Raw genomic sequence first — 21090 nt, forward strand, 5'->3', positions numbered from 1 at the left:
ACACAGCCCCCAATTCTAAGAGAAACTCATAACTTTAATTATTGGTTCTACATTAGCTTTAAGTCAGTACTTTTAGGTTTGGTGGGTTTTCATAGTGCTGTTACTTTGTGCTATTTTTTATTATGCTAATATACCACAACTTCTGATTGGATTAAGATTAAGTTTTTGGTAAAGACAAACTCCTATAAACAAAATTTAAGAGAGAACAGAAGCATATTTGTTGTAGTGCCGGACCAAAAAATTAACATGCTTATAGTATATTATATATAAATAAAAATAAAATGAAAAAAGTAATTTCTGTTATATTTTTGCTATATTTCTTTAAAATCTCAGAGCTCCTACTCATGAGAAAAATGAAAAATCTTTCCCGCAAATATGAACGCAAAACAAAAATCAAAAAGAATATATATGATAGCCTCGAGAATTACTCAAGAGGAAGAGATAAAAAGAAATAAGAAGCTTGTGTTGGAAATACAGAGAGAACAACCTAATTAAATTAGAAAAGCAAAAAGAAATTATTAAGGAAACAACAATGAAGCAAAAGAGAGTGGAAGCAAAAACCTAAAAGTAGAAAAATCGAAGTCAACAGAAAGAAATTTGAGCAAAAATTTAAAGGAAAACATACCTGGATGAGAAGATTAAGAGAAGAGTTGTTACTGGTTGCGTCTGTTTTTTTTTTCCCGGTTAGAGATGAAAAACAAAATCGGATCCTTCTAGAGTTTCATTTTAACCATTGATGATACAATTACTATTTTGCCCCTAAATGAAGCTAGATTTGCAAAGATATCATTGGCCGACCATATTCTCTCTTCCATATAATAGAATTTTTTTCCCTGGTTAGAAATTCTTTCCCCTTCTCTCTTCTATATAATAGAAATTCTTTCCCCGATTAGAGATGAAAAACAAAATTGGATCCTTCTAGAGTTTCATTTTAACCATTGATGACACAATTACTATTTTGCCCCTAAATGAAGCTAGATTGGCAAAGATGCTATTGGTCGACCATCTTCTCTCTTCTTTATAATATTTAATAATATAAATTATATATTTAATACACACACACACACTGGAGTACTTTTTACACTATAAATTAAACTTTATCTATTTTTGTTCTGCATTTTCTTTTCCTTAGCAGCTTTATCTTTCATTTTCTTCTTTTAATTTATTGTTCTATTACCGTTCGTATCAGTGGTATCAGAGCAGATCTCGGGCTTTGCGGAATCCATGTCGACTGAAATGAATGAGGTCATAAATGCTTTGCATAAAATATCCATGGACGTGTCAAGCTTTGCTGCTCGGCAACAACAACTGGAAGCTACACAAGAACAAATTAGTAGAAATCAGGAGAAAGCTTTGAGGGAGATTAGAAAGGTACTTAATGAGGTAATACATGGTAGCAGACGATCTGAAAGAGATAAAAACATAGCTCTCAGTGACGTAGGACAACATGGAGGTGAGATCTATGCTCCTCATGATAACCCTTTGATGAAAGGTTATAATTACGTATTTTAGTCATTTATTACACTCTAATTTACTGTATTTTAATTGAGTTTGAGCTTTAATCCCTAGTGTTTTGTACTAATTGTGTGTTTTATGCCTTATAGGAGTGATTTCGAGCTATGTAGATGTTAGGGAATGAATTCAAGTGATTTGAATCTTTGAAATCTGAGTAAAAACCCAAAAAATTAATCCGAGATCGTGTTCGGGGATCAAATTTGATAGTTAAGAACGAACGAAGAATCGAGTAGGCATATTGCGCACTGTATAGTAAAATGCACATAACTTTTCACTAAAACTCCATTTGAGCTCTACAATATATGGTTGGAAATCTAATTCAAAGGAATACAACTTTCAAGTTTTACGTTTTTTCAAATTCCAAACATAACAGGATCAAAAGTGCGCGGCTGCGCACTGGCCGCGGATGTGAGGCAGAAACTGGCCAAAATCCGCGGCCAAATCCGTGGTTGAATCCGCGGTCGTGGACGTCCTGACCTGGAAAAGTATCCTTTTTCACGTAGGAGAAGGTATAATTATTTGGAACCGACCCTACTTGGTATATATACATGGAAAAATGGTATTTTGAGTACTTTTGATATATTTTTTGACAAACTTTAGACCTAAGGAGGCAAGAACACACTAGGAGCAAGGCGGAGAATTCTTTTACAAGTTTCTCATTTCCTTCTTCCTATTTCTATTATTGGTTATGAATTCTAGTATTGTAGTTATGCATACTATTATGAATAGCTAATTTTTTATCTACGGTTTTGATGGAACCTTTTGTAGGATGAATTCTTGTTATGTTTTAATATAATTTAGCCTTTGATTGACTGTGCCTATTTATTATGTGTTGCTTGAGAAAGGATACATATTTAGGTGGTTGTTGAACAACGTCACTCCTAACATATGTGAGAAATTAATACAGTGAGTTTAAAGGTAGGTTTAGAAATAACAAAGCCTTGACATGGTCATAATGAGCAGTTAGATAAAGCCAACTAGCGTAGTTCGAGAGAATATGTCTAGTAAATTATTATAGTTGTTCGAGAGAGAATTACGGCACCTAAAGTGCTCATGATCAGTAGAGAATACATAGGTGAATTTGTAGGAAACATAGCGGGAAGGATTCCAACATTTGGAAAAATCATAACTCTAGACCTCCTAAATTTAATCTCCAACCCTTAGTATCTTTAGTTGTTAATGTACTGCTTTAGTTTCTTAGTTAATTAGTTAGATATAAGAATCTTAATCTTTATAACTTAGAAATTTATTCAAGCTTGTCTTCTTAGCGATATTGAACAATTATAACGAAACCTTAGTTCTCTGTGGAATTCGACTCCGGACTTTTAGACCGGATTATATTTGCAGCGACCGCTTATCCTTTTTAGGACTAGAGTTGGGCGTGATCACCCTTCGATCTAGGTGAGCTTGCAACTCCTAGTTTCTCTAGAAATAATAGTACTGCTGTAAATGTCTCCCATTTCCCGGCTATTTCCCAAGTTAATTCTTTAGCCCCAAGCACTATGCCAACCGGAGCTCTTGTAGCTTCAGTAGCACCACTTAGTCACACTCTCATGACTCAAGGCTCCCAAGTTCACCCTAACTCTAGTAGAATACTAATGGTGCCCCAACCTCCTATACAATCCTATATGTTTTACACCCAAAGATCATAGAATTTCAAATCACCCTACCCTAGAGCTGAAACATTTCAACCACAACCCTTGAGCATTCCACATAGCCAGGGCATTAGCTACCCTGCTATTCAGCACTTGAGCCAAGGGTCACCAGTAGGATTTCAACCTCCATACACTTCTTTTTACCAAACACAGCCATACCCCACTACCTATTACACTCAGAACACACATATACCACCACCTTAATACCACCAAATTCCTTATACAACAACCACTCATCATTATCAGAATAATCCTGTTACCAATCCCAATGTACCCTTACCTAACTTACCCTTTACCAAATACAACAAGGTTGAATTTTTAAAGTTTAATGGGGAAGACTTGAGGACATGGTTGTATAAGGTAGAACAGTTTTTTGCTGATGAGGAAGTCACAATTAAACAGAAGATGAAGTGGTGTCATTGCACATTGAGGGTGATGCCCTACAATGGCATCTAGGGTACATGAGGAGTAGAGGACATATGCCTATTCCAACATGGGAAGAATACTTATGGGCTCCATGTGATAGTTTTGGAGCTGAATCTCAGACCCCAAGACAGAACTTATAAATGTTAAGCACACAGATTGAGTCAAAGACTATTAAAAAGTTTTTGTTAGTATAAGGACCGGGATTAATTTGTCTGTGGAGCATGCTATTAGTATCTTTTGAATAATTTGAAACATGAGCTTAGCAATGCAGTGAATATAGGAAATCCTTGTAGACTGCCCCAAGCTAACTATCTAGCCATACATGAAGCCAGCTTTGTTACACAAAGCAAGGCTATCAAAGGTGCATATAAAGGGCATGCTTCCTCAAGAGGCTCTCAAGGTCAAGGATCTGGAGGAATGTCTAGAAGTAATTTACCTAACTACAAGAAACCAATCATTACAGCTTTTGTTAATAATAGAAGAAGGAGACTAACACCAGCAGAAATGGATGAGAAGAGAGCCAATGGGATATGCTTTTTTTGTGATGAAAAATTTGTGTCTGGCCACAAATGTAAGGCAAAAAGGCAAATCTATTCGCTAGATATAGGAGAAGAAAGCTTCACTTCACAATAAGAGCCAGGGGATGAGAAAGAATGCCTTGAGGTTCAAGAGCTTGAAGAAGAACCATCTGAGAATTGTGAGATCTCTCTAGAAGCTCTTAATGGTTCAAAGGGGTATAGGACACTCAAGATCCAAGGATTCACTGAGCAAAATCCAATAAATATTCTCATTAATTGTGGTTCCACCCATAAGCTTATCAATGAGAAGGCAGCTATGAGGATGTGGTACAAAATTCATCAAATAGGATGTCTCATTAGCAGATGGGAGAGTCATTCAATCTATAAAGGAAAGTAAGCAGTTCAATTGGCTAATGCAAGGAACCATGTTCCAATATGAATTCTTAGTACTTTCTATAGAAAGTTGTGATGTAGTACTTGGTATCCAATGGTCGAGTAAGCTGGGAGACATCAAGGTCAATTTTGAGAAGCTGTGGATGCAATTTGTGTATCAGGGGAAAACTATGACACTGCAAGGGATCCAACTTTCTTTTAAAACTGTAGATGCCAAGGCACTTCACAAGATATCAGTGTATACTGCTCAGATTTTCATGATTAGAGTTTGCATAGAGAAAAATGTTGAAGTTGAGCAACCAGACATAGCTGCGGAAAGGACAGTGGAAATTCAACAGGTGCTAGATGGATACAAGGAATTATTTGAGGAGCCTAAACAATTACCTCCTTCCAGGGGAGTATTTGACCATCATATTCCCTTGTTAGAAGGCAACAACCCTGTGAAATCAAGGCCTTACAGGTACTCACCTATACAGAAAGATGTGATAGAAAAGATGGTGCAAGAAATATTAAGTCAATGCATAATTTAGTATAGTTCCAGCTCATATGCATCACCTGTGGTTCTGGTGGGAAAAAAGATGGCTCTTGGAGATTGTGTGTGGATTATAGGGTTCTAAACAAGGTCACTGTGAAGGATAAATTCTCAATATCCATCATTGAGGAGTTATTGGATGAATTAAGGGCTTCACAAGTCTATTCCAAGATAGATTTAAGAGCTGGTTATCACCATATTAGAATGGCTCCCTCAGATGTCCACAAAATAATATTTAAAACTCACTCAGGATACTATTAGTACCTAGTGATGCCCATTGACTTAACTAATGCTCCTTCCAGCTTTCAGGGGTTAATAAATCATATTTCTTAAGATTCGATTCCCTTCTTTCCTTTATTGAGGACAAGGAAGATTTCAACAAGGGGGATCTGATACGAGCTGAAGAATGTATAGCTTCCGAAGGTTGTACATTAGGTTTAAAAGATAGGGTGTGGCAGGTAAGTTAGTTATCGTTATATGTTGGGACTAGGTTTTGAGTTATTCACTTAGGTCTCTTTATATTTACTTTATAGTTATCAGTAAATGCATATTGACCGCGACAATTATCCTTGTCTGTTATTAATGGGGTCCGATAGGATGATAAGAATTGCCACACAGGAGCATAGGATATTTGTAGATTCCCTTTCTTCTTTCCTTTATAAGCATTGTATTGGAGTCCTTTTTGCACTATGAATTAAACCCTACCTATTTTTGTTCCACATTTTCTTTTCTTTAGCAGCTTTATCTTTTCTTCTTTTAATTTAGTGTTCCACTGCCGGTCGCATCAATGTAGAAGAAAAATCAAGCTTCTTTTTCAGTGAAGATCCAAAAACCTCCATACTTTGCACGAAGTATTTTAAATCGATCTCATAAGAGGTCCATATATATTGCCCTTCATTATAATGAATCATGCAGGATGAGATTCACATAAAAGAAAAGTCAAACCTTTGATTAACTTGATAGAATGATGGTTTTGAATTGGGGTGATTAGGGTTTTAAGAGGAGAGGAGCATTAGAGTTTCAGATGCGACTGAAAGGATGGGCTCGGATCAAATAGGTAACCGACCGGGTCAAGGTTTTGGGTGGTTTGGTTTGGGACTAAGGTATTGGGCTTTGGCTTATTGGACCATTTTGATCCAAAATTTGGCCCTTTTTTGGGCTAATTATAAAAATACCTATTATTAACATATAAATAATTTATATAATATCAAATAAAGATATAAAATATTATTTCATACAAATACTATGGTATAAATATAGTTCATTGGGACATAAAAATATAAAATCTTATTTTGTCAAAGAATGGTAAAAATTATAATTAATTGTAATAGACATAGGCTATTATTGTAAAATGATACGAATAATATAAATTATGATAAAATCATAAAAGTCTCATTCTTAATTTCATTATATATATATATATATATATATATATATATATATATATATATATATATAAAATACTTCAAATATTTTAATATTATTTTGTTTGACTAATCATAATTAATTTTAAAAGTACAATAAATTACTCTGATATTATGCAAAAATACTAAATTAAATCATTTATCTACCCAAAATAATTACATAGATATAGCAACTATTTGTAAGACAAGTTGCTTTTTTGATATTTTTGTTATTTAACCAAAAGTATCCATGTACAAAACGCTTGCTCTTTGGACTCTAGAGTCAGGACTAGTCAAAAATACCCAAAAATATATTAAGCATTTTCTATGACAAAATAGATCATTGGCCTATGACACCTAGTAGTAGGGATAACAATTCAACTTATCAATAATTGGTTTTCACTTGTAATAAACTTGCCCTACAACGTGAAGTTGTAGAGTTATTTCTCTAACTCTAGCGGCATTCTCTCCGCTTGTCTGCTGGAACTGACGACAATTTTTTTCCATCCATATATGATGAACTGCAGCTGCAAACACAAATGCCAGTATAAGAGAAATATAATTTCTACTTTTCACCTTGATGGATAGCTAGTTAACCTCATCATTCCATTGACCAATTTGCCTATTGATTTCTAGACAATTTAGGAGTTTCTGCCATATAAACCTGCAATAAGAGCACTCACAGAATAAGTGGGAATGTGTTTCTTCTACACCATCTGTACATAGGACTCATATACCAGAATCTTGATACCCCATCATGATAATCTTTCTACTGTGGAGAGTTTGTTGTGGATCACCAGCCACATTATAAACTAGTGCTTAGGGACCACTCATATACTGAGAGCTATTGCTTTCCAAGTAACTTTTGAAAACTGAGGGAGACAACTAAGGCATGTTTTTTATGCTATATTGTCCACCTATAGTATAAGAGTGTAGAGTTGCCAGGCCTCTAGGTAGCCAACTTTTAGCCTCAATGATCTTCCTTACAACCCAGATAGCTTGCTTTAGTATTTCCATGATATTCATTTTTTTTTGCCCTTTATGTAGTGCAAAAGCTTGTCTTTCTTATTTTCAACAGCCCATAGTAGCTTCATGATAGCAGCTTTGTTCTACAAGGCAAATTGAGAATGTTTAGACCTCCAATTGATCTAGGTTGGCATAGTATGTCCCAAGCATATGGGATTGTTTTGCATTATCCTTTGCACCCTGCCAAAGAAACTTTCTACATATACCAGTCTCTACCTTAATCACCTTCTTGGGGAGAAAGAAGATTTGAGCCCAGTAGATTTTATTTTCAAATAACACACTTTTAAAGATTTATAATATGACCTATGTTTACCCGAAAAACGGATGGAGTTAAATTTGTACGTAGTTCTAAGGATATGTGGCGCAACTTAATACAAATTATAAGGATAAATAGAAATAGAAATATGGATTGCAAAGAGTACAAAATAGATAAGGTTGTAAAGAAGATGAATTTTAGGACTTAACAAGTGGAATCAATTTAAGAAGTTTGAAAGAATAATTCTTTACTATGGGAGAATATAGTATTTTGATTACAATGTAAGCCTGAAAACTTGCCTTTACAGAAATGATAATCATGCCCTTTATAGTAGAGGGATCTTGCTCTAAACATAATTAAAAATACTTAGTGGGAGACCCACGATAAATCAGCTTTTCCACAATTTTTGCCAAGATTCTCTCTAGTGGGATTGCAACGGCTTTTGTCAGCGAGCTCGATCTTGACTTGAGCTCTCGATCTTAGTTTGACCTCGATTCTGACTCAAGCTCTCTATCTTGGCTCGATTCTGACTCGAGCTCTCGAATTGATTCGGGGTCAATGTTGGTTGGTCTGTGGATCATAAGCTTGATAGCTTTACTTTGCATCATAGTTTGATTTGGATCCGAGCTTGACAATGATATCGAACTCGACATTGATCAGCCCCTTGGATTCGAAGCTTGTTTGTACTATCTTCGGAACTCATATCAAGGTCTCACTTCGATCAATTATCTTTCGAACTCGATCAGACGTACGAAGGCTGAAATCTATTTCGACCGTATACAGATAGTTCCCTCGTTTCTCAGGAAGAATGTGGTAAGAAACGATATGATTTTTTAATGGCTCGATCGGATTATAAGCTGACGTCTTCATCAGGCTCGATCATGATGCACGCGATATCTGTCCCATCGATTTAGTCTTTCAAGGCATTTAATGCATGTCAGACGGTGGTCGGCCACCGTTGATACTAAACCGCCATTGCTTAAACCTATAAATAACCCTTTCTTTTATTATTTACCACTTTTACCTCTTCAATCTTCCAAATTTCTCAAGTCCTTTTTCGTATTCTCTGGCTTACCCGCAAATCTGTGATTTCTCTTTGCAAAAAGCCCCCCTTCAATTTTACCAAATCTTTGTCACTTTATTTGAATTCGAAAATGGCAAAAATGTCACAAACCATTCCTCAGAAAGAGAAGGCTTCATCTTCACAGTGTGTTGCCGATAAGACACCGGCAGAACCACAACCTGAGGAGTGCATTCCCGGGGTATGTGTTCTTACTTTTGATTTTAAGGTCGATAAAGGATCATCGGTCCCTGGCCGATGTGAGCCAGTATCGAGGTACATGTGTTTGAAAACCGAGAAGCACCTCAAACATCTAAATAAAGATTGCAATTGGGATAAAAAAGAAATAATAATTCCTACTTCTGGCGAAGATATCACCATTTACGTGAAAGGGTTTTTGAATGTGTATACTTACCCTTTCAAGTTAGGTCCCCTCGATTATGTTATTATTGATTTCTGTCGTCAATACCAAATAACTCTAGGACAGGTCCATCCTTCTTTTTGGCGGATCGTTATCTTGATCCGATACTTTGTGAACAAAATCGAAGGGATGTCGTTCACCCTCGACCATCTTATCCGATTGTACAGTCCTCAACTTTTTTGAGGAGGGTTAATAAAACTTCAGTATCGGGCTACCAAGGCTCTGTTCTCGAGCATTAACGAGGACAGGGAGCGGGGCTGGATGGGTAGGTTCGTTCGAGTGAGGACTTCGGACCTGATTCCGACCGAAAAGATGCCCTTTCCCGAGGAGTGAAATATGAAACGTAAGTGTGATCCTATTATTACTTCCTTCTATTTTGTTCTTTCATTTCTTTTCTCATCAATACTCTTCTTTTTGTGATGCAGCGGTTTCATGGATGCCTGGAGCAGTTCCCGATCTCAAGAACTAGGTACGAGCTCTTGTTTCGACCTCCACATACGCCGAGCGCTCATGGCGTGATTTGTCAAAGGGTCGGTAGGAGGCCAAAAATCACGGTAAGCCCCTTTCTCGTACTCTTTGATAATTCGAACGAGATGCCTTCCAAATGCTAAGCGTGAAAAAGGTCGTGGCCATGTTCGTGGCCGTGGTTGTGATCGTGGCCAAGCAATATTCTTTTTTTCTTATGTGCTAATATTATATTATTCCACTTAACATAGAAAATTAGTACCAAACAAACGTTGGATTTTTTTATGTCAACATGACTTAATTATTTAAAGTACCAACAGTATCAATGCCGCACTTTGTTCAAGCAATTGATTTGTAAACCTAGTAATATGAGTTCTAATAAAGCGTCATTAACCTTTTCTTCAAGAAGGATAACAATTAAGAGGTTACATGTATAACTTTGACCATTTTTATTTAGCATATTTTAGGAAATCTTTTTGATACTTAACCATTGTATAATATATTATTTATGGTAATTCGGCTATAATATTTCATCATTTTATTTATTATATACCTTAAGAACGTTGATCCTGTTTTTAACGTTTATACAATTTATTGTCTACTTTTGTGTTTAGTTACCTTTATTTGCACACTTATTATTTCATGTGTATTAATATGACTATAAGGTTTTCGTGTTTTAAAATCATATGAGAACCTAAAAATAATTGCATTATTTTTAGCTATGGAATAATTTGTATCATAATCAGAGTTTGCTCGAAATTGCATTAAAGGTCAATGTTGAGTTATTGATTTAACTTTATTTCTTTTTCTTTTCTCTAAAAATACTAATATTTATTCATATATTTCTTTTGTATGTCAAACCACGGGAAGAAAATATGGATATCTCACAAAGAAAACTTGAGTCAAAGTTTAATTGTAAAGATATTTATTTAATTGATTCATGTACGGCATATACAATACTCAAAGAGAAGAAATATTTCTCTTATTTAAATATGTGTAAGGCAGATGTTACTACAATTTCTGGTAGTAGTAATCTAATTAAAGGCTCTGGAAGAGTTGTTATAGGTCTAGGGGAACAATATTTATCATAGATAATGCAATGTTCTCCTCTAAGTCCAAGATGAACTTGTTGAGTTTTAAAGATATCCGTCGAAATGGATATCATATTGAGACAATAGATGAGAATAACCTTGAATATTTCATCGTTACCAAAAATGTCTCTGGATAGAAAAGGGTTATTGAGAAGTTCCCATCTTTATCTTGTGGCCTGTATTGGACAAGAATTAGTACAATTGAGGCACATCCTACCGTAAACCAAAAGGTTACTAATTCCAATATTTTTGTGCTTTGGCATGATCGATTGGGATATCCCGAATCAATTACAATGAGACGGATTATGAAAACTCAAATGAGCATCCATTAAAGAATTTAAAGATTATTTTAAATAATAATTTTTCTTGCACTGCTTGTTATCAAGGCAAGTTAATTATTAGATCATCACCAACAAAGATTGGGTTTGAGTCCCCTGTGTTTTTGGAACATATACAAGGGGGCATTTGTGGACCTATTCACCCATCTAGTGGGTCATTTAGATATTTTATGGTCTTAATAGAGGCATCTTCTAGATGATCTCATGTATGCCCATTGCCATCTCGCAACCTGGCATTTGCAAAATTAATAGCACAAATAATCCGATTACGGGCACAATTTCTCGATAATCCAATTAAGTCTATTCGACTTGATAATGTTGCTGAGTTTTCATCCCAAACATTTAATGATTATTGCTTATCAATTGGGATAAAAGTAGAACATCATTTAGCTCATGTGCACGCTCAAAATGGCCTTGTAGACTCTTTGATTAAACGTCTTCAATTGATAGCAAGACCACTACTCATGAAAACGAGATTACCCACTTCTGTTTAGGGTCATGCCATTTTGCATGCATCAATGCTAGTTCGCCTTAGACCAACAAATTATCACAAATATTCCCCGTTGCAATTAGTTTTGGGTCATGAACCTGATATATCCCATTTAAGATTTTTTTGGTGCGCATTATATGTGCCTGTAGCACAGCCATATCGCACCAAGATGGGTCCCCAAAGAAGGTTAGGAATATATGTTAGGTTTGAATCTCCTTCCATTATTCGCTACCTCGAAACATTAACGGGAGATTTATTCACTGCTCGATTTGCAAATTGTCGATTCGACGAGGTATTTTTCCCAAAATTAGGGGGAGAAATTGGTGAAATCAAACGAAAAATTTCGTGAAAAAATTCATCATTGTCTTATCTTGATCCACGTGCCACTATTTGTGAAAAAGATATGCAAAAGATTATTCATTTGCATAAAATAACAAATCAAATGCCAGGCGCATTTACATATCTGAAAAAGAATAACAAAATCATATATCCCTATAGAGAATATTCTAATCCGTATCGATGTCCATGTTGAACAATCTTCTAGTGTCATAGCTAATGAGTCAAAAACACGCCTAAAATGTGGCAGACCATGGGGTTCTAAGGATCGAAATCCTAGAAAAAGGAAAACAAATTATCAAGATGACACTACGAAAGTGCCTCACAAAGAAATCCACGATTTAACCAATCTTCAGATTCATGAGGAAATCATTGAGTCCAAGACTCAAGAAAATAAGGAACTATTAATAAATTCAATCGATATCGAGACAAATTTGAATCGATTGGATATAGTGGTGGATTATGTCTTTGCATATAATGTTGCATCTAGAATTATATAAGATAGTGAGGATCTTGTACCTCAATCTGTTGGAGAATGTCGACAAAGATGTGATTGGCCAAAATGGCAAGAAACAATCCAATCCGAGTTGGATTCACTTGCGAAATGTGAAATTTTTGGGCCCGTAGTCCAAACACCTAATGGTGTTAAGCTTGTTGGCTATAAATGGTCTTTGTACGTAAAATGAATGAGAAAAATAAGGTACAAAGATATAAGGCACACCTTTTTGCACATGAATTTTCACAAAGGCATGGTGTCGATTATGAAGAGACGTATTCTCTTGTTATGGATACAATAACATTTCGTTATCTCATTAGTTTTGATATCCATGAAAAGCTTAACATACATTTAATGGATGTGGTAATGACTTAACTTTATGGCTCACTTGATAATGAGATATACGTGAAAATTTCTGAAGGATTTAAAATGCTTGACGCACATAATTCAAAGTTCCAGGAAATATTTTCAATCAAATTACGAAGATCTTTGTATGGTCTAAAACAATAAGGAAGAATGTGGTATAACCACCGTAGTGAGTATTTATTAAAGGAAGGTTATATAAATGATGTCATTTGTCCATGTGTTTTTATAAAGAAAATAATATCGGAATTTGTTGTACTTGCCGTATATATTGATGACATAAATCTTATTGGAACCCCTATAGAACTCCAAAAAGCAATTGATTATTTAAAGAAGGAATTCGAGATGAAAGATCTCGGAAAGACAAAATTATGTCTCAGTTTGCAAATTGAACATTTGAAAAACGGAATTTTTGTTCATCAATCTACCTACACATAAAATGTATTAAAACGGTTTTACATGGATGGAGCACATCCATTAAGTATTCCGATGCTGATTCGATCACTTGATGTGAATAAGGATCCGTTCCGACCTCAAGAAAAGAATGAAGAGCTACTTGGTCCTGAAGTACCATATCTTAGTGCAATTGGTGCACTAATGTATCTTGCCAATACTACAAGATATGACATAATTTTTTCAATTAATGTATTATCAAGATATAGCTATACTCCTACAAGGAGACATTGGAACGGAATCAAACACATATTGCAATATCTAAAAGGGACTACCGATATGAGCTTATTTTATGGCAACGAATGTAGTCCCGATCTTGTTGGTTATGCCGATGTTGGGTATTTATTCGACCCACACAACGCTCGATCTTAAACAGGCTATGTGTTTACCTGTGGAGGAACTGTCATATCTTGATGATCGACTAAGCAATCAATCGTGGCTACTTCATATAATGATACTGATATAATTGCTATTCATGAAGCAAGTCGAGAGTGTGTGTGGTTGAGGTTTATAATACATCTTATTTGAGACAAGTGTGGTTTGAAATGTGACAAACTACCAACGATTTTGTATGAAGACAATGCAGTATGTATAGCCCAATTGAAGGGAGGATTCATAAAAGGAGATAAGACAAAGCACATTTTAGCGAAGTTATTTTTCACACATGAGCTTCAAAAGAATGGTGATATTAATGTGCAATAGATTCGTTCAAGTGATAATATGGCTGATTTGCTCACCAAATTTCTACCAACGTCAACCTTCAAAAAACTGGTGTACAAGATTGGGATGCAAAAGCTCAAGGATGTGAATTGATGCTCTCATCAGGGAGAGTTAATATGCGTTGTCCTTTTTTTTCCCTACAAGTTTTTGTCCCACTGAATTTTCCTTCTAAGGTTTTTAACGAGGCACATTATTTGTTGAATAGACACTCAAGAAGGAGTGTTATAAATAGAATTATATTTAAGGTGAATGTCTATATTTTAGAGATATCTTAGGGTTTGTTATTTGATGGCTAAGCCACTTTTTTTCCTATAAATAGAGGTGTTAATATTCTATTGTAATTCATTCCAAATCAATAATAATTTCCCTCTCTACTTTTCTCTGTAATACTTTTTTTCTTTAATGGTTTTATAACAAATCGTTGATTATAGAGAAGGGCACTAGAGAAGTGAAGTCACACTTATTATTCTTCACCTGTAAGAATAGGGCCCGTTTGGCCATAAATGTTTTTCGCTTTTTTTTTCGGAATCATGTCTAGCCATGAAATTTCAAATCCAATTTGAAGTTGAATTCCGTAATTTTTCCAAAAAACTATTTTTTATAATTTTCACTTTAGATCAATCACAAAAAATTTAAAAATAACTCCAATATGTATTCATATCCAAATACAATTTCAATTTTCAAATACCATTTTCAATTTGAAAAAAAGCTTCACTTTTTTTCTTTAAACTTCACAATTCTTATGTCTAAATGCACACTTAAAATTTTGAAAAGAAAATTTATCTATAACTGACACGGAAGTCCAAAATGGGAATAGAGAGGAAAAACAGATTATTCGTAAAATAAAAATAAAAAAACTGATTAGTCGTAAATCGCAATTGGACTTATATTTTAGTAGGATCGACTTATAATGCTAATGCGATTTATAGCTTGCATAATTCCGAGGCCTCAACCCTATATTAATTTCTGCCGCCATTCGGAGGCTCAGTGGTCATAGCTGCTCCGCTCTCCACTGCCCACTTGCTCCCCTCCGTTACCGCTGCCACCGCCGCCACCGCCACCGCAGTCTCTTCCTGTTTGCGTGCTCGGAGTAATTCTCTCTCTTCCATTCCCCTTTTTCTAAGCTTTTTACCATGCTCTTTTTCGCTTATTTTCTTATTAATGAATATCTTTGTATTTTTCATTCCCAGTAGTTCCTCAATAGTTGCGCTGGAACTATTTATTGAGTCGATGCTTTTATGTTATAAAGATCTTATCTTTGGTGTACAACTCCAGTTTTGCTTATTAAATCACTTTGTCCTTGTTAGTTTCATGGTTTTTATTTAACAGGAGGAGGAGGACACAATGAGATTGGAGAAATGTTGGTTTTGTTCCTCAAGTATATATCCAGGCCATGGTATTCAGTTTGTACGAAATGATGCAAAGGTAGGATATGAATCTTTCCTCCATTGTTACTTACTTTATGATATGCATACCATAGTTATGGTTTAAAGAAAATTGGTAATTTGTTGGACTCAATGTGTTTTCCGCTGCGAAATCATTGGATAAGTGGAGCCCTAGAGGCTCCGGTCTAGTGGTAAGAGCGCGACTCTGAATGTCTGGGTTAGACGCACGTGACGGGTTCGACACTTACCGTAGACTAAACCCTGGTATTTAAGTGGAGAAGAGTAGAGGGGTGAGCCCATTATCTATCGAGTTTCGAACCTATGCTGGCCCTTGGGATTTTTTTTTCTGTTTATAAAAGAATATCATAGGATACATAGATTTTAAGTTTTGAGTATTGCCAAGGATCTTTGACTTATAGCATGTTTGATCAAGCATCTTCAAAGCCAAAAGTACTTTCTTTTTTCCAAAAGAAGTGCTTTTTCCCCCCAAAGTTGAAGTGTTTGGCCAAGCTTTTAGAAGAAAAAAAGTGCTTTGAGTAGAAGTTTAAAAAAGTAGCTTCTCCCCCAAAAACATTTTTTTTTTGAAAAGCACTTTTGAAAAAAATAAACTTAGAAACACTTTTTAAAAGCTTGATCAAACACTAATTGTTGCTCAGAAGTACTTTTCAAACTAAGTAACCAAAGACAGACTGCTTCTCACCAAAAGTACTTATGAAAAAAGTATTTTTGAGAAAAAGCGCTTCTCAAAATAAGTTGAATTTAGAAGCTTGGCCAAACATGTTATTAATATCGAGCTATAATGCATACTAGTTTACAGTCTGATTGCTGATTATCTAGTCTGAGACTAGCTTTGAGTTTATAGAAGGTATAATCTAACTTTTCTGTGACTATATATTTAACTACTTTTATGTTTGCGCTAGGGTAAGTATGAACTTTCAGGCAGACTTGCACTAGGACCAAGTGTTCCAAATGTGCATCGATAAATTGAGCTAACCATTTCAATTTGCTATTACTATGCCCGAGCTCTTGTTTATGAAAGTTTGAAAAAATTGAAAAAAAAATTAAATCTTCTTTGTGCTAAAATCTTTGGGTGGTGGTGGTGGTCCTAAAGCGAGGCAGTCTTGACCTTTTTATTCATGAAAAGGACACTAATTTAAAGTATACTCTCATGAAGCCAAATTGAAACTCATTCATATAGGTCTGCAGAAAGAACGGTTCACTTCATCTAGCCTAACAACAAACATCAACAATAACATATCCCATGTAATCCCACATAGTGGGGTATGGGGAGGGTAGTGTGTACTCCTACCTTGTGGAGATAGAGAGGCTGTTTGCAATAGACCCTCGGCCATCTAGCCTAACAACTACAGGTTTTATTCCGCATCACTATAGATCAGACATAAGTACCATTAACATTTAGATTTTTTTGATTAAGTAAATAATTTATCGAATAAACAATTGAACTCTATAAAGGAAAAGAGGCAAACTAAGATTTAGGCATGTCTTATGAGAAGCTTAACATTCATATACTGTAATCATCAACAGTATAACATAATCTGTAAACATTACATAAGGATTATGGAACGACATAATTTTCATTCCCTGGGCACATAATCGGGAACTTAATCAAGAAAACATACCTGACCCGCCTTGTTAGTGAAGTTTACTTTGTTTCTTATCCAAAAAGTCACAAGGCTTCTTGGGGTGTGTAGGCGATAATATTGGCCTAGGCCGGATGTGAAGTAGGTATTTGTTGAAAAAGAGAACAGTATTCATGCTTTTTCTCACTGATTAGCGATTCCTATTCTCGATCTCGATCAGTTGGTTATATTCCTTTTGTGAGGAACAATTGTTGAGCAAATGTTTTACTTCTATCCAATAGACCCCCTATCCTTATCCATCAGAAAATGCTATTGGTATTTTTCATTGCTAATATCCTATTTATCATTGATGACTCCAAGGCTATACTGTGATCGGGGGCCAGGCTCCTACAGGACCTGGAGCCCGAATAAATCTTCCGACTACTAGTTCTTGAGTTGTAATGATCCTAGATGCCACTTTCTTTAAGTTGTGAGGAATTCTGATTTCTCTTCCTTTCCCTTTTCTCTTACAATTAGCATTTGGTGGTGCACAATAACTTGGTTTCTGGGCAAGAAGAAGTCTTTCTTTTTCCAAAAATCCTTTTATTTCTCACATTCCATCACGTGAGTAAACACTTAAATATTATTTCAGAAAATAACCGCTGTAGGTTTAAGTGAGCTTTTATTTGTTGGCCAACTTTAGATCAGATTAAGATAGATTTAGTCCCACAGTAACTATCACGTCACATGGGCTGCATCTTACGTGTCATTCCGTTAGTTATGCAGATTTTTTTTCTTCTTGAGCTTTTGCTATGGTAGCACCCTTTCAATTTTTCATTGTCATGGTTTTCATGGTGTTTCTCTAGTTTCTACCCAAGAAATAGCGTAACAGATGGAGCTTCCCTTCGTTCTCCTCTGCTGAAGATCCTTGAGTTTAGAATTAATACAACTCCAAATTAGGGTTTTGGAAAATCGTCTCCCTCTTTTGCTTCCAACCTTAATTTTGTGGCCATTTAAAAACTTAATGAGGGGTTTTCTACGAGTAGTACTGCCCTTGCATAGCCACAATTGGGCAGAACAGGGAGAAGTGTGAGGAGCAAAGCCTAGAACAAGAGAGGAAACATTGGTTGCAAGCTTCCATAACAACTGCTGATGTGGGACGGGTTGCAAAATGTTCCACCTTTGGGCTTTGGGTCCTGCCATGGGTCCTTTAATGTTTCTTTTCCACAGGCCCTATAATGATTTGAGCGATTAATTTTAGACAATACTCTACTCGGAAAAGGGCCAAAAAACCCCCTATTGTTTCATATATGGTTTATTTTTACGCTCCGTCCACCTATTGGTCCAAAAATGCACACAACGTTATTTCTGGGACTAAGAATACCCCTACGACTAACGGCAGAATTTGTGGACCCCACTTTTAATGCGTTGGCATCATGTAATTGGACCACGTGACAGTCCATTCATATGGGTAGAATATACCCACCTCTTTTCTGACCCGCCCCATTTATTTTAGTCCGACTTCATATCCTTTATCTCTCTTATTGAAGCAATGGAAACCACTCCCTGAAATAAAAAAAAAAACATATGGGCAATCCATCTTTTCCTGCAACCTCTAAAACTTTTGATAAACTTTGCCCTCATTTACAACACCATCTCTCCTTGTTCACTTCCTCAAAGTCTCAAACCCATAATTTATCAAAAAATCTTCACTGCCAAATTAACACCATCTCTCCTTGTTCACTTCCTCAAAGTCTCAATCCTAGAAACAATTTACCAAAAAATCTTACTGCCAATTTTTTTTTTTTTTTGACCGGCCTGTTTAGGGAAAGAAAAAGTACCCAAACCTCCTATAAAAGTACACTGGCACTTGTGTGATGATGGATTCAACTACTGCAATAAGTTGATTTTGCGAGAGAGAGAGTAGAAAACCAACTTCTTAGCCCATGTAAGGGCTATGGATACTTCTAGAAATTTTGATTCCTGGCCTTACTATTTTCTGTGCTATTCTCAGATTATATGAGCTTAAATGGAGAAATGTGCAGGTCTTCTAGACGAAGAAATGGAAAAAAGAAGAAAAAGAATAAAGAGGGCCCTGGCTATAATAGAGTTGGGGTGGGTCAAATAATGGGGCGGGTAAATCTGAATATAAGGAATAAAATAAGAAGCCATATGGTCCGATTACATGATGCCAGTGCATTAAAAGTGGGGTCCACAAATTTTGCCGTTAGTCGTAGGGGGTACTTTTAGTCCCAGAAATAACGTTGTGTACAGTTTTGGACCAAAAGGTGGACGGAAGGTAAAAACAAACCATTTATCAGACGATAGGGGTATTTTTAGCCCTTTTCCGTACTCTATTTAACCTTGAATAAACTGATGTACTGGGTTCGAAGCCAACTAAATAGCTGTTCAATCACAAATTGAGTCTCATGCAAGAATAGTAATTAAACTCTTTCACCTAATGCTCAATTGCAGTTGTGTCGAAGAGTGTTTTGGTACTAGTCATTGATTTATAATCTTTCTGGTTGTCTCTTTTATGGTACACCTTATTTTCCTCATTGCTTTTCTTTCCAGTTTCACGTGGTTTTCTTGAAAGGGTTGCTAGGAAATGAGTTCTGAATTCTAGGCTGTTCATCAAGTAACAGAAAAGCTTCTCTCTGTGCAGATCTTTCGGTTCTGTAGATCTAAGTGTCACAAGAACTTTAAGATGAAGAGGAATCCACGTAAAGTAAAATGGACAAAAGCATATAGGCGGCTGCATGGAAAGGACATGACTCAGGTAAACGGTGCCACTCTTTTTGTGATATGGTATATGCTCTGTGTTGAATTAAACTTCATTTACTTCTTTGGTTTTTTGTGATACTGAAATTTCTTTTCCTGCTGCTAATTCCTAATTGAAGGACTCGACATTTGAATTCGAGAGGAAGCGTAATAGGCCGGAGAGATATGACAGGAATCTAACTGAGAACACTTTGAAGGCCATCAAGAAAATTGATAAAATCAGAGTCGATAGGGAGGATAGACATATCGCAAAGAGGTTCCTTAGATTGTGCTTCATTAATTTCCATCACTTTTTATTTGTCATATGCCTTTAGTTGCAATTAACATTAGTTGGCAAATCGGACAGGATGAAAGGAAAGAAAGCCAAGGAGCAGAGAGAAGCAGCGAAGGAGCTCGAGCAGAGCATTCACATGGTCAAAGCTCCGGCTGCGCTCAACAAAGAGCCATCTCTTACACTGCCAATCAAGGTTTCGCAAAAGCAGTCAGAGGAAACTCGCATGGAGGAATGAACAATTCACTTCCTATATTCTATATTCTCAAACTAAAACATATAATGCATTCTCATTTCAGTATGTTTAACTTTTTTATTACATATAACTGTCTTAATCTTGTATCCATAAAAAAAAGAAAACTGCCATAATCTTGTACTGCCTTGAAGTATTAGAAAACTTCTCTGACTAGATACAGACACACACAGAGATTCTTGAATTTGGGTTGATCACAACTAGGATAGGTCGAAGGTTTGTCGGAAATAGTCTCTCTATCCTCTCCAGACCCCACCTGTGTGATTACACTGGGTTTGTTGTTGTTACAACTAGGATAGGTCCATCTTCTCTGACTAGATACAGACACACAGAGACTCTTGAATTTGGGTTGATCACAACTAGGATAGGCTGAGGGTTTGTTAGAAATAGTCTCTCTACCCTTCTCAGACCCCACCTGTGGGATTACAGAGTTTGTTGTGTTACAACTAGGATAGGTCCGTCTTTTGATCCAAGTTCTCACGTTTTTTTTTTTATAGATGATACTTCTCATACTAATATCGGCTAGATGAATTTTTTAGATTCATTTACAGGTTTGGGGTACAATATCTATTTACTCATGAAATTAACATAAAAGATCTCCCTTACTTTTCGATTTTGTAATGGTTTGGCAACTTGTCGAGTGAGGATAGCAAATTCTCACATATTATATTACTCAAGAAACAGAAATTTTTTCGCTCATGTTCTGTACCCCCAAGGAAAACTCAATTTTTTTTTTTCATAACAGCATTTATAATCGATATCTTTTAATGCCGGATAAATGAAATAGCATATATCAAATTCTAAAACTTCAAATGTTGCATTATCCATGAAATACTCTAAATAACTTTAAAAATATTGTACAT

The 21090-nt window shown here is 35.8% G+C and overlaps 1 protein-coding gene across 2 annotated transcripts; it reads left to right on the plus strand.

The window, feature by feature from the left end:
* The first annotated feature begins 14882 nt into the window (after nucleotides 1-14882).
* LOC107778004 (putative ribosome biogenesis protein RLP24) lies at nucleotides 14883-20383 on the plus strand. Of its 2 annotated transcripts, none has more exons than XM_016598178.2 (5): nucleotides 14883-15047; nucleotides 15287-15382; nucleotides 19588-19701; nucleotides 19823-19959; nucleotides 20050-20383. In XM_016598178.2, exons 2-5 carry the CDS (start codon nucleotides 15302-15304, stop codon nucleotides 20210-20212), a joined length of 495 nt encoding a protein of 164 aa, XP_016453664.2. In that variant the 5' UTR covers nucleotides 14883-15047; nucleotides 15287-15301; the 3' UTR covers nucleotides 20213-20383. The 2 variants fall into 2 exon arrangements, with proteins under 2 accessions (XP_016453664.2, XP_016453663.2); XM_016598177.2 differs by having other exon boundaries at nucleotides 14908-15047; nucleotides 15265-15382.
* Nucleotides 20384-21090: the final 707 nt, after the last annotated feature.

The sequence above is a fragment of the Nicotiana tabacum genome, chromosome 15 (genome assembly GCF_000715075.1).
Source record: "Nicotiana tabacum cultivar K326 chromosome 15, ASM71507v2, whole genome shotgun sequence".
NCBI classification, from domain to species: Eukaryota; Viridiplantae; Streptophyta; class Magnoliopsida; order Solanales; family Solanaceae; genus Nicotiana; species Nicotiana tabacum.